This window comes from Pelodiscus sinensis, chromosome 7, assembly GCF_052426305.1.
Source record: "Pelodiscus sinensis isolate ZL-2025 chromosome 7, ASM5242630v1, whole genome shotgun sequence".
Taxonomy (NCBI): domain Eukaryota; kingdom Metazoa; phylum Chordata; order Testudines; family Trionychidae; genus Pelodiscus; species Pelodiscus sinensis.
In genome coordinates, this window is record NC_143058.1 from 32,704,965 (window position 1) to 32,719,492 (window position 14,528).

At 46.0% G+C, this 14,528-nt stretch overlaps 1 protein-coding gene across 3 annotated transcripts; it reads right to left on the reverse strand.

The window, feature by feature from the left end:
• Nucleotides 1–3,815: 3,815 nt before the first annotated feature.
• On the reverse strand, nucleotides 3,816–13,985 carry NR4A2 (nuclear receptor subfamily 4 group A member 2). Of its 3 annotated transcripts, XM_075933425.2 has the most exons (8): nucleotides 11,764–13,985; nucleotides 10,019–10,140; nucleotides 8,711–9,398; nucleotides 7,806–7,935; nucleotides 7,327–7,490; nucleotides 6,387–6,589; nucleotides 5,996–6,174; nucleotides 3,816–5,878 (listed from the first exon to the last, which is right to left on the reverse strand). In XM_075933425.2, the coding sequence occupies exons 3-8, from the start codon at nucleotides 9,383–9,385 to the stop codon at nucleotides 5,622–5,624; spliced, it is 1,608 nt and encodes a 535-aa protein (XP_075789540.1). In that variant the 5' UTR covers nucleotides 9,386–9,398; nucleotides 10,019–10,140; nucleotides 11,764–13,985; the 3' UTR covers nucleotides 3,816–5,621. The 3 variants fall into 3 exon arrangements, with proteins under 3 accessions (XP_075789540.1, XP_075789539.1, XP_075789537.1); XM_075933424.2 differs by lacking the exons at nucleotides 10,019–10,140; nucleotides 11,764–13,985 and having other exon boundaries at nucleotides 3,820–5,878; nucleotides 7,402–7,490; nucleotides 8,711–10,012; XM_075933422.2 differs by lacking the exons at nucleotides 10,019–10,140; nucleotides 11,764–13,985 and having other exon boundaries at nucleotides 3,828–5,878; nucleotides 8,711–10,012.
• Nucleotides 13,986–14,528: the final 543 nt, after the last annotated feature.

A 14,528-nucleotide genomic window follows, 5' to 3' on the forward strand; every position in this document is an offset into this window, starting at 1 on the left:
TGGAAATAAACCCCATCTGTCTAAGAAAATATTTGAGACCCATATATGTTGTAAGGATGGCATTTTAATATGAAAGCTGATCTTTCCTGGCTGCTTTGTTTATAAGACTGTCGGTTATCCCCTTCAATTTCAAAATGGTGCGCCCGGTTTTATTCCTGGGATTCCCATTGAAGTCAATGACCTCAGCTTTGTTTAAGGGTATTTACAGAGAATAAGCCTGGAGTAGAAGATGAAACTGTTCCCAAGCTAGGCAAACCAGTATCCTTTCCATTCTGTTGCAATAACCTGCCGAGTTATTGTGACATATGACATAGCTGCTGTGGAAGCAACATGACCTATAGGCACAGCTTAAACGATGCTATTTGCACAGTGACTATGTATTCTAAGCAATGAGCAGAACAATAAATGGAGGCTAGCAGTTGTGCGTGCACTCACTCCTCTGGAAATGTATGCGCACCGGGGTGGCACCTCCTTTCTGCATTCCCAGAGGCAGACAGAGCTTTCCACCTGTTCTCAATGCCTCAAAGGCTTCATTTGACTACAAAGACTCGTGAGAGTGCCTGAAAAATTATTTCAGCAGGCGATGGAACATCCCCAGGGCAAAAGAATGAAGCCCGGGAGCTCACAAGTCCGGCCTCACTTGCAGGCAAACTGGTGCTGGTGATTTATGGGCAGACTCAACGTTCTTCAAAGTACATGAGGTGGTTGCCCTGGCCTTCGATGGAAGCAAGAGCAGGATCTCTTCGAGCTAAGTCTTGCTAATGGTTGATGACCTGTTAAAAGATTATCACTAAAATGCATTGTCTCCTCATCTTAAACTTACCAGTATGTGGGCTTTGGGGTTTGGGAGCAGGAATGAGCCCAACATCTTTGATTGTTTATTTTAATTTTGTATCTAAATGATTGGCAAATCATGATTATAGAACTAAGACCAAATCATGCACTTAAAGTGGCTACCACAGAAGGACGTTTACAGTGTGCCAATCACCACCAATAGGTGCAAAGGTGTTGACCCGATTTCTTTAAAAGGCACAGAGAGAACCAAAAAAGTAAATTATATAGTAAAACAAATAACACATCCCTGACATTATTGCACCTGGTATTATTTGTTAGGTTGTTAGGCAAGAAGCACATTAGGCCTTGATTAACAGTTAGCGCTTGTTGTGTATCCTTTAATTACATACAACACCCCTGTGCTGATGGTGACAATGGACTGTCCCGTCAGAGTTTAGGATCAACTGCTCTGACACAATAGGAGTGTTTGCTGTGTACAGAATTGGAAGCATTTCAGCTATAGCTAGGTTATATAATTTCAGATTAATGCACACATGAAATGCAACAGATAATGTTACATCAATTTAAAAGCTGCAAAATATTGTCCGTTTATCTTCTTGGGGCAATATTTTGCACCTATTGACCTCCAAAAGTGATCAGGTATGCAACCTTCCCGAAGAGGCTAGGCCTTGTTTCACAGGGTTTTAGCTAAGCAGGCTCCATGACAGAGAGGTAGCAGATAAACTCTGGATTAAGGGGTGTGTGTGGATGAGAATTATGTGAAAAACGGAAGGTCACTGTGAAAGAGTCTCTGCATATTTGGGCTAACTAGAGATTTTTCTTTAGTTCAAAGAACTTCCTTGGAAACATGAAATCCATCAGAACAGGGAAAACAGAAAGTTCTTCCGGTACATTGTTAATTGCCTGCACAGCGCTCTATATTGTGACGCTGAGTAGCCTCTCTTTTTAGAGGTATTTACATAAAGTGTACATTAAGAGTTCATAGGACAATGTATTTCTTCCCTGTAGCTTCTTTGTATTGTCCTTCGCTGATGTGCAGAAGACGCATAAAAAGGAAGGCTGAACTATTTATGTTCAGCAACTAAGAAAACAAGTCACAGAGGGACAAGTGAATTCTTCCATCACTTGTAAAAACAAGTTGCATTCCTGTGCCCTCGCTTTCAGACCGACACGAATCCGTAACTAAATATGAACGTGGTTCTTTACGTAACAACATCTTTACATTGTAAGCCGCTGCAATAAGCAAATTCGCGGTTTTGCCTGAGAATGACAAAAGTAAAGAAATTCAGAAGAAACGCACGAAACGGTAGAAATCAGTTGGGAGATGCCAAGCGAGACTGTCAACATCAGGAAATAAAAATAACTTGAGTTTCCAAGTTGATTAAACAATAGGTCTCTCCATAAATTCGTATTATTGTCCTTCTGTGGACGTGTATCCAGCATAATCTGTACATTTACGCTGAGAATAGTAATCTGTGAAACATATTTTTCTGTCATGCACATCTGGGGCAAGCCGGAGTAACTCCGTTATAATCACAGGTATACCTGGGTACAACCGCAGTAACTTCATCACGAGAACCAAATTTGGCCCGTGGAGGGATAGTCTACGCGTTTATTTCGGGGCATTTGGGGATAAACAGTAAAAATATCCCCGACGTAAAAACTGCCGCGGAAAGTTTCCAATGTCCTCCACCCCGGCTTGGATTTGAGGGCTTCGTGACACTGTGGTAGGGACCCTGCCTTGTGGTCCCTCGCCTTGTCTCTGCTTAAGGAATCGGTCAGGGCGGTAACTTAAGAAGTTTGATCCGCTTTCTGCTCAAAGATCCCTGACCCTAAATCGCTGGGGCACGCCCGAGGAATGGACACGAGGAAGATTTTACATCCCCGCCATTGAGAAAAGGTCCGATACTTCGAGAGCAGATTTTACCGCAGAAAAACCCCGCTCCTGCTCCCTTTAGCCACAAACAGCAGACAAGCTGGGCTCAGGACTGGTTCCTTCTCCGCGCTGGAGTGGCTTAGCCCTCCTTAGCTCAAGCGCAGCCTGTGGGAAGAAGTCGGCGAGTCTGTGTTTGCAGAAAGACAGGGAAGATCCCGGGGCGTCTCGGCCGTACACCCCGGGGGACGGTTCAGTGACACCGGGGTTGTGTGCGGTACGGCACGTCCTCTTAAGGTACCAGCTGGTGCACTATTAGCCTGGATTGGTACGAACTGAACTAACTAGCTGATGATACCTACGCACACTGGAGCCGCACAATTTGATAGAGTGGGTTTGAACTACACACTTCCACTTCCCCTGCTTTATCTCTCGCCCTCTCATTCTTTTGTATCCAGTTCTCTAACCCCTGAGGCTCGGCGGATGTCCTTATGTAATCGGGGTTGTTAGCTGTAACTCGGGTTTTTTCCTCATACGAGCCTGGACTCTGAGAACCTCTCACTCCCAAATCCCCTTTTCTAGAAACCCGGAAAACTGGGCTTATCTCTTTCTTCTCATCTGCCCGTCCAGGTTCTTTATTGTGCTTTGCAGACAGCATATTCAAAACAGATTGAAACTAGCCCTGAGAATATTCTCTGGGATAAATCTCCACGTATTATACCAATGCTTTACTTTTACTATAAACGTTACCCCCTAAGTATATGTTAGCGATAATCATTCATATAACCACATTTAAATACATTATACTGTTCCACAATTTCTCAAATCCACGTTTTGTTTCTGAATTAAAATTGCACTATTCAAAGCTATGAAACAGACCTATTTCTCAGTCTCACATTGAAATATAAGACGCGTGGGGTCACTATAAAACAATTAAATTAGCTTTTCTAGCTTTCACCCTCTTTAAACTTTAAAAGTCTATAGATATGAGACTACATCATAACAAGTCGGATTCAAAACAGACAATTTCTGTCTTATTTATTCAGATACTTTCTTCAAGGGAAAAAAACCAAGGAGGAGTCCTGTGGCACTTTACAGACTAACACATTTATTTGGGAATAAACTTTAGTAAAAGTGTTAGATTTTAAGGTGCCACAGGACTCCTGTCGTTTTAGCTGAAACAGACTAGCAAGGCTACCCCTCTAAAACTTTTCTTCAAAGAGAACTCTGAAGTATTCTAAGCCAGGCTTAGAATTGATGCCTACAATGAAAATGCAAACATTTCACGGGCACAACATGTAAACGCTTTTTTAAAAACTGACTTCAGAAAACCACGTCCGTGGGACAGTCACCAGCTCTCTGTGCCCTTTACTTTTTTCCCTATCCCAAACAGACCTCAAGAGCTACAGTACAGGATCTGGAAAATCAGAGTCCTTAAAGGTTCCTTGATTTTATAAAAACAATATATAGGAGGAATTAAATGACATTAAAAGTAGTGCTTCAATTCTGTGCAAGGTCAGGGACCTCCTAAGAATAAAATGTGGACCAACCTTTTAGACTTAGATGTTCTTCTTGTTCCTCCTTCAGAGTCTGCAAATTCTGCTCCACAAACAACTAAATAAGTGACACAGCTCATCCGTTCTCCTTTTCATTTTTATTACTACATCGTCACAGTCACTTTTCTTTATCTGCAATGGATTTTGGTATTGGTACTTCTCGCTTAGACAGAAAGACGAAATTTTATTCGTTTACATGGTTTTATTGTTGTAAACATTAAAATTGTCTCTCTCAAAGAAAGAGTTTCAGGGGAAAAAAAAGTCAGCGTCTCTAACTGTCATACACCATAGAAAAAAAGGCAGTGACTTGTAGAATGTGCCATACTGGAAATATACAAAGAAAAATACTACAGGATATGGCAATATTCAAAATATTACTCAAACATAAAATATATTAACTGACAATTTTAGACATAAAAAACAAAACAAAAATTTCAAAGTGCTCAGTAATTTCCAGGGAGTTATGTATATTATAAGCACTCTGGAAACAGTCAAAAGCTGCTGCATGCAAAATTTGTTTAGCTTTAGACAACAAAATAATCGAGATATAAACTTTTTTTAATCAACATCAACAGTACATACAACACTTACAAACAAGGAATGTTGGACGGTGTTTACAAACACTATATGCCCCATTGTCCAAGATTTCGGTTTTGTAATACTTGTGCCCACCTATTTTACAATTGAGAAATGTTTGAAGCTTAGATAACTACCAATCTTTATAAAATCTAACAGACTACATAGTGTCTGAAATACTATTTATAGAATATAGACATTACTGAATTAGCAAGTGCCTATAACATTGTCTTCCTAGAATCATCATGCTTTCCCTTTTCATTGAGTTACTTAATTCTCTTTTGTTTTGCGAACACATCTATCTTTTTTAGAATTGATTTTAATATTTATTCATAAATAGGCACAGAATAATTTAAAAAGCCAAACTGCATCTGATAAATTTACAAGCCTTTGCCTTCTTTAAATTTCATGCCACCCACGAAACATTTAGTTTTTACTATATATTACAGCTTTCTTCTACATCAGAAAACTTTAGTCTTTAAGAGGGTGAGACTTGTGGGTCACCTTAATTCTTTGTCATCATATGAGTCTTAGCCCGGCGTTGCCAAATATGATCGTCTTTTTAATCAGAAGTCCTTCTTAATAATATTTTGAGCCGATAATAAAAAGCTTATACCATGGTATTTAAGTTGTCCATCATCTGAATCCTTGATGCTCCAGAGACAAAATGCCCATTCACTTTCTGTCTTCAGGAGGTTAGCAACAGTTTTGGGGATGGGAATGTGGCACTCAAAGGTGCTACTTTGCGCACAGGTGAATTCCCCTTCAGACAGATAGAGTTTATTTTCTTTAAAGTTCACTTCAAGTGCATGGGAAGAGTCTTAAAAAGGTAATGTGTCCAAGAAAAGTTTGTCGATTATTGCTGGAGGTGGCACCAAATCTTCTAGTTTCAGGTAGAAAATGCGTTGCAGCCCCTGCGTGCAAAGGGTACGAAGTTCAGGGAGTTTCCCTAAGAGTTTGGACAAATAATTGGGGCGATTCAAACCTCCATTGTTGAAAGTCACATGATCTTTGAGACAATTTACAATCTTGTTCTGAAGTTCTTCCACCCTCTTGGGTTCCTTTAGCCCATGCCTCTCTGCAAAAGACAAGGATGCAAGACATCATATGATTGACCATGGAAGACCAGAACAGGGCAAGTGAGAGATGGAGTGATGTCGAAACACCAAACACAAGAAGGTAGAGCTGTACTGACCTGTTACCATAGCCAGAGCAGCGATGCAGGAGAAGGCAGATATGTCAATGTTCATATTTTGCAAGTTGGAGGAGAATTCGACAATGGAATCAATCCATTCTCCAAAGCCCCGGACACATTGCAACCTGTGTAGGACCACCCCATTGCAAAAGATAAGCTTGCCCTCCACTGGGCTGGACCTGCAATTAATACAACAGGGGGTAGAGGGGAGGCGAGAAAGAGAAAAGGGGGGAAAAGATAAGCTAAACAACTAATTACGTGAAGAGCAATAAATGGAGGATTTAAGAGGCACCTAATTACCCAGGAGTTAATAAAACGCAGATCAGTGGGCCATGAAAGGGTTTGATTTCATAATAATCCAGAAGTTGCCTTTTGAATATTGGCCATTTACCTGTATGCTAGCCGGAGCACAAACAGTTCCAAGAAAGCGGATTCGAAGAGGAGGTCCTGGTCTGGTTTAGGGAGGTCAGTGAAACCAGGGATTTTTTCTGCCCACCCTCGGATGATCTCCATGGAGCCGGTCAAGAGATCATAAAACTGCTGGATATGCTGAGTGTCATCTCCATTCATCTGGTAGTCAGGGTTCGCTTGGAACTGGAATTTCATTTTAAAAAGCACTTAATGAGGTTCTCTAAAATATATAACCCGTGAAATTGCTAACCCCATTTCTAGTAGGGGAGCCAGGTTTTTATAACAATTAAACCTCTCTCTGACCAGTAAGGAAATTAGATGTTCCAGGGCAATTAATTCAATTAGGGATGGTGCTATGAGGTCGCTGCTTTGAATATGTAAATTGCCATTTCTATAGAGACTAAAGAGAGGGCCATCCTGCACTGAGAAGCGTTCCCTCTTATCTCCACAACACAATTAACAAGTTAGTATTCATGCCAGTCCCGATGCTGGCCTCCTGAAAAGCCTGGTAACCCCTTAATCAAAATTACATTTTATATATGTTAACAAATTTCTCTTCCATTAGTGCCTATATTTCCCCGCAGCTGGAATAACGCAGACTGTTCTTGCTAAGCTAACTTCTCCCTCGCTCCCAGTCCAGTTTGCCACAGCATCACTGCCCAGGGCACGGGGCACAGGCACCCAGCACGCAGGGTGTGTAGACACTGAAAAGCCTGTGCTCGGAGTATGCACAAGTGCTTGAGTGTGTCACGAGAGTCCCGAAACTCGGTGGAACAAATGGGACCGATCTCTGCCGTGCGAGTGAAAGGGGGCTGGTAACTAGTCAGTCTCTCTGCCTACGGGCGTGTGTGTGCGCGTGTGTGTATACGTGTGCGGGTGTTTGCAGCTAGGTCTGTATGTTAATATTGTCTCCAGCTTACCCTGGAATAGTCCAGGCTGCTCATAGCCGGGTTGGAGTCGACATGGGCTCTCACCAGGGCACTGATCAGACTCACCGGGGGAGAAGGGGGAGAGGGCTCCTGGGGGCTCTTCGGTTTGGATGGCAAGCGACCCCTTCGGCCTTTTAAACTGTCTGTGCGAACCACTGCGGAAGAAAAGGCTGGTCAGTGATCCTTCCCCCCGCCTGGTGCACCAGAGACACGCACAGCCCCCCTCTCCGCCAAAGGGACCTAGACCGGGTGTGTATGCACGGCCAAGGCTGCTTTAGTTTAATTTCTTTCTTATTCCAAGGGGATTCTACTATTGAAATATAATCTGCCTGGCTCGCGGGGACTTAGAGCTCATTCTCCCAGCTGAGGCCTGACACAAAGACATTGTGGGGTGGGGGTGGGCGGAGAGGGAACGGAAAGTATATGGGAGGAGGGGGAGCGGAGAGGAAGGGAGGGGGGCGAAGACCTACCTTCTTTGACCATGCCAACTGCAAGGCACTTTTGAAACCGACAATACTGACAGCGATTTCGGCGGCGTTTGTCCACCGGGCAGTTTTTATTTGCTAAGCACACGTATTTCGCGTTTTTCTGGACAGTGCGCTACACAGAGAGAAGGAAACGACACATTATTTGTTAATTTCCATTAAATTCTGCAGCCCCCAACCGATCAAGTTAAAGTGCCTGCATGGCTGGGAATCTCCCCCCCCCCCCCCTTTTTTTTTCCAGGGCATTTAACAGAAGAAAATTGATAGCGTTAACATTTGAGCTAACCTTGCAGCTTCTGGCTGTGTTTTATATGCCAAGAGAAGGAGAAGGAGACGCTCAGTAAATACAAATCCGTGGGCATTCATATTATTTACATTCCTTGGAGACCTTCTCTATTTAAAATGATAGGATTATTCAATCAGGATGGTGAAATAAAGAGATCACTTAATTTTACCATGGGGAATTCTGTTCCACTTGGTTAGCTTAGACACGGTTCTCTGTCCTAACCAATTTCAATCTGAAGGGGAAGGCAGCTTCTAGCACATGCAAATGCCTCCTGTTCAACTCCTGAGAGCAACTTCTCACCAAGGACCTGCAGGCATTGGGGGCCAGCCCGAGGACCTCCGGATGCCTTGCCACGTGCAAGTACTACATCGGGCTCGGAGGAGCACAAGGCGCTGTTATTTGCAGAACCTGGCCCTCCTGTCCCGCTTGCCCCTTCTGTGTTTGCCGCCCACCCCTCTCTCCCTTCCCTCCCCGTGGGAGCAGAGCCTGCTCCTTGGCCAGGCTGTTGCTTTGCATCTGTGTGGGCGCGCGCAAGAAGGGGCTCCTCTTGGCGTTAGTGTATTAACCCCTTGTCCCCACCCCTCCTTCAGCACCTGCAGCTCACCTTGAAGAACCCTTTGCAGCCCTCGCAAGTGCGCACGCCATAGTGCTGACAAGCCGCGTTGTCCCCGCACACTGCACAGAGGCCCTCGTTGGATGGAGACCCCCGGGCAGGAGGGGATGGCACCTGGGTGTCCAGCAGCTGGGAAGCGTGGCCGATCTGCAGCCCGGGGAAGCCCATGGAGGCCTGTTTGCGGATGGGATTGGGCACTGCAAATGTCTGGCCATCTACTACGTGGTGGGCCCCGGATGGCTCGGGGTTCATGGGCACGTGGAGGGGCCCGTCAAAGCGCATCTGGCAGCTGGACACCGGGGTCCCTGGGGGCGATTGCTTAAAAGAGAATAAGGAGAGCCTGGACACGGGGGTTTTCCTCTGCTCGATCATGTGGGTGGTGGCCACGTAATTCTGGTGGAAGTTGTGGAGGGAGCCAGGGTCGTCCCACATGGGGCTGTGCTGCACCTGGAAGCCGGGGGTGGTGGGAGTCGGGGGCGACGAAGGCTTGTAGTAAACGGAGCCTGAGTGAGGCATCATCTCCTCCGACTGAGGGGGGAGGTGGTTGTGTTGCTGGTAGCTGTGCATCGGAATATCTTCCACTTTAATAGAGGACTGCTGTCCGGAGAGGGGCATTTGGTACAAGCAAGGTGGCTTCACGTCGTAGCTTGTGCTGTAGTTGTCCATAAAGGTACTGAAGCTGGGGAGAGAAGTGGTGGCAGTGATTTCAGTGTTGGTGAGGTCCATGCTAAACTTGACAAACTCTGGAGTTAAGAAATCGGAGCTGTATTCTCCTGAAGAGTGGTAACTGTAGCTCTGGGAAGCTGGGCTGGCTCCTTGAGGCGATGACCCATACTGAGCCTGAACACAGGGCATGGCTGGAAATGAAACAGTGTAATATATACTCAGCCTGGTCAACTGCATACTTTCTCCCCTGCTTTGTACACCTGCTTTCTACAACACCGTGGGCCACATTAGGAAGCCGCACACACTTCTTATTGCGCAAAGAACACGTATTCACAGGGGAAAAGAGAGATTACACTAGAGTACATAGAGAGCTGATGTTTGTGAATGTTTAAAGTGCATGGTGTACCCCCAAAATGTCTTTCAGTCCCCCACAAACAGACAGAATGAGAACCAGTCGCTTTATTTCTGTGTACAATGATATTGCAGCTAGTTCATTTGTAAAGACACACGATGAAGTGAGCTGCACAATGTGAAGTTGTTTGGCACACATCTACGCACGTGTCTTACTTATGTTACTTGGCTTTCAGTGTGAAGTTGTTTCTTTTGAATATTAAAGAAATTAAGCTCACAAACCTTCAGCCGAGTTACAGGCGTTTTCGAGGGAATTAAAGGTGGACAGTGTCGGTATTCAATGGAGACAAAGTTTCCAAGGTTTTAGAAAATCACTGAGGACCGCAGACTGCCCCGTGCGTTCTCTGAAACAGACACAATAGACTATGTTCATATTTGCTAAGGATTGATTTGAAACAAATTGTCACAAAACCACGAGCTTCTCTAGCACAAGAGTTTGCCAGTTTTAATAAGAGACATCGTGCGGCCTTTAATTAAGACATAAGATTTAAAACTGTGTAAGACCGAGGCAGAGCTAATAGGGCAGGTTTTCCTTATGGTACTTCGGCATGTGAGTTAGTTCCCCCAAACAGTTATTACTGGGGAGAAAACTTGCTGGAAGCAGGTTATTCACATTATAATCTTTAATTATTTGTGTTCTACAATTTGCATATAGGGGAGAAATTGATTTGTTTTATATACATATCCCCTGCCCGAATAACAACCGAGTCCAGTTATTGAAGAATAAGAAGGGGGAAACCACGTTTTGCATTTCCATTGAAATTACTACAATCCAACCTGACTTTTAACGACAGCTCTAGGAAGGGGTATAAATGGCAATAAATCACGTTAAATAAGGTACTAGACAGTCCAAGAAGCCAGAGGAGTTTCAGGTTAAAGAAACCTGGTTAATAGTGGCGAAAAAATGCTTCCAGTGGATGCACTGACCCAGGGAAATCTTAATTAACCACAAATGAGCGCCGCCTAATATATTTTCTCGTTGTTTTCTAAGTATGCATAATTAAAGTTAAAAGGAGATATGTGACAAAATAACCGACCCTCCCCAGCTCCTTTGAGCAGGTGTGTCTTTAACCCTACCAACACTGTTTGCTTCATAGTGTGACCTCGCACATGGAACATATTGCCAGTTATACCACCACAAACTTAGTATTTACCCTCTCGTGTGAAACAAACCACGCTAACATCTCTAAAATCGCCAGACTGCATTGACACCCCAGGCAGCGACTCCGCATCTTCATTCCAACTCCACTTAATCCAAATAGTCACTCCTTTCCCTTCCGTGTTCTGCTAATTAATGCCTGGCACCACGGTGCGCTTTGCTGACGGTCACTGTACCCTAAGTCACTACAGTACAAGGTTGGGGGGCGAGGTGGAATCCTCGCCGAAAAGAATAACTACGCCAGGTGAAACTTGCAGGTAGCCTTACAAGCCACCCCCTACAGGCTTGTAATAGGCGCACGGCAGCAATATCAAAGGCAACTAAGTGATAGGACACCAAAGAACTCTACGCTGCCTTATAACACTAGCACCAGTTGCTAACCATGGAGATGGAGAGAAAATTGTTCCTAAGCAATACAGACGCTGAAGAACTTTTCTCCTGCTATATAACTGTACAAGTTCAGGCCTCAGCTAAGCATGTTTACCTTAACACCATAACTTTGATATGCTAAGTCCCCCAAATGCGTGAAAGTTATAGCAGAAAGCCAGGGGCAGATTCTTGCCCCGTAGTTGATTTCACGTTAGCATAGTATACAGAATCGGATTAGAGGGTCACTGAGTGATGAATTAACTGAATGACATTTTGGAAACACAGTTCCGAGAAAGACTGCATTTGAAACACACACACAATATGTCAACGCCTCCAATCCCACCTGTCCTCCCACCCCCTACACAGGGGTCCATAGAGTAGATGGCTGTAAATCAAATACAAGATTACATAGGCGAAATTTACAAAAATAAATACTCACTTGTTAGCAATGTCTTTTTCATTCATTCAACCGTCTGAACAACAGTTTCCCAGGGGCAGATCGGCGGATAAAGCAACCGATGACGGAGCACTTGCTAATTAGTCTCTGTTGGGAAGTACAGTACTATTGAAGCTCAGTGCGAGCAAGCCGGACAGACTGGCCCTTCCCTCCAATGTGCCTTTGTTTATGTGGGCTCCGTATTCCACAGCCAACATGCACCTAAAGTCTCCAAGCGTCAGTGCACGTCAGTGCTGCCCGCCCAATCAGCCATTCGAGGGGCTGGATCTCTCTGCACAGTTGGCCAGTTCTTGCTTTGGTAAATTTCCGACGTGACATCACTAAGAGTGCAGATTTTAAGGTGGGAACAAGCTCCCTCGGTTCACCTTGTTACAGCTTTTCCAAAATAGGTGCGACCCCCCTCCCCCGCACGTACACCCCCTAGATGTGCAAGACAGTAAACAAAGAACTAGAGCCCCCCACGCCGAGTCAAACACCTTACGGGATCTCTCTGCACACAGGCGGACTCTGTAATAGCGTGTGTTGCTCAGTCTGCGTGGGGTGTGTTAAGTTGTGTCTACACCACAGTGCCGTATGGGGAATTTTCTTGCATACGGACATAGCTACTTGTATGCACTGCTAGATACAGATATTTCCCCTTCCTTGTGAGACATTTGCTGCATGCTAAAAATGAGGAACCCCCTTTCTTCAAAAAACAAACAGCAGCACCGTAGTCACAGTCTCAAGGTACGTTTGAGAGAATGTTTTATTACGCGGAGCAGAGCAATCGTCACCGTACAAAGTCGGAGTCTGCCAGTGCCTTGAGATCACCCTGCTCTCAAAACAACACAGCTTCACGCAACAAGTGGTCCAGTTGTCAGGAAGGTGGGTGGGCGACCGGGGGTTGGTTTACACCTCGAGGCATGATTTCGGCGCTTGCACTACTTCAAAGTGCCAATTAAAGGCATCTGGAAATAAATATTTGTTTTGGGAGGAAAGTTCCTTCCGCAGTGGGCACCGCCTCCCATACGCGGCAAATAAGGAGCCCGATTGTACGAGTTATATGTATTAGACTAGACTTCAACTAGAGCCGTGTAAAAGCCTGGCTGTCAATATCTCTGTGCTCTAGTGAGAAAAAGCGCGGAGCCAGGGTGACGTGGGGTGCCCTGTCCTCATGCCAGGGCGATCCTAAAAGCTGTCTCACAGCCCTGTCTCTGCTTTGCATGTCACTCCCCGGACACAGGCTCGGAGCAGGCTCACGGAAAGGAGGAATCAATTCCTGACTAGAGAAACACTAGTGCGTACACAATAACAGTCAGAGAGACCAGCACCTGCCCCCCCCCCCCCCCCCCTCTTGCCGGAGCAAAGCGTGCTCCAGACCTAAGGGCGCGTGACTTGTGCTTTATGTTTGATTCCCTTTGCCCGCAGGGCATGACCCCTGTAGAGCGGACAGCGGGGGTCCCCGACCAGCTCCTTGCCGGTCGCTGCACCGGCAGTCTTCAAGCGCCGAAGAAGCCTGGCCCCGCATCTGTCCCGGGTCCCCTGTCGACTGCAGCATCTGATCTCTGTCCGGGGTTAAAACCCTTGGAGAACCTAACACCCCTGGCGCGGAACAGCAGCTCCCTTGGGGTAGCTCTGCTCGCGCCTCATCAGCGGGAAAGGGCTTGCCCTGCTGCACCCCTGCCGCCCTCCTTGCAGCGGGGAGCAGCCCAGACTGCAGGAGCTCTGCTGGGCCGCGCTATAAATAGCCCCGGGCGTTCCAAGCGCGCGGAGCCCCGAGAACCAGCGGCAGCCACCTTAAGCTCGGCGGCGGCTGCGGGCCTGGCGAGCGGCGGGCAGGCGGGTGGGAGGGGGCTCATTAGCATGAGCGCAGCAGCGTCAGCCGCCGCCCGTGGGCTGCAGCGAACGAAAGGGAAAAAGTGAGAGTGGGGCGGGGCGGCGCGTGACGCAAGGGGACGCCGCTATTGACGCAACCAGCCGGCTGCGCCAAAAATAGCAGCTGCTTGGCCGGCTCCCTGCTCCATTGCAGCGGGGGAGCCGCTTATAGCCCGCGAGTGGGCGGGAGCCTATTTTAAGTAGCCCCGGTCGGAAGCTCAAGAGGCGATAAGGCTCGTGGCCGGGGGCTCCCGGCTTTACAGCGGGAAATACTTGTTAAAACTCAGCTCACCGGGGCAGCGGAACCCTCTTTGCTGTGGGGCTTGCTGCAAAGCTCATTAGGGGCGGGGCGGCTGGGTACTTTAGCAGGGTGTGTGCTACTGTCATCTGGATACCAGCTCCACTTTTTCAGTCAGTCAATACAAAACTGCCATCAGTACAGCATGCGTGGCGGTGTGGTAGCTGTATTGGAAATAGGATATTGGAGAGACAAGGTGGGCGAGGTAAAGTTTATTGGACCAATTTCTGCCGGTAAGAGACAAGTATCTGAGAAGCTCTGTGTGCTGAAATGCTTGTGCCTCTCACTAGCAGAAGTTGGTCCAATAAACAATAGTACCTCACCCACTTTGCCCACCTGGTACAGAATGACATATAGATCTGAAAGAGCAGCATAGAAACCATTAGGATAACTTATGTATTGCTTTAAACCTTTAAATCATTGCTAGAGTCTGTCCCAGCATAGAGAGAAATCTAACTCTTAAGAAGAAAAAAAGAGTGTTTCTGTCCACATACATGCCATGTGAAATAGTGGCTTTTTACTGCCAAAAAAGATACGTCAGGTTTGAAAAACCAAAAGGCATATTTTTAAAATACTAAGTTAACTTGAGAGCATG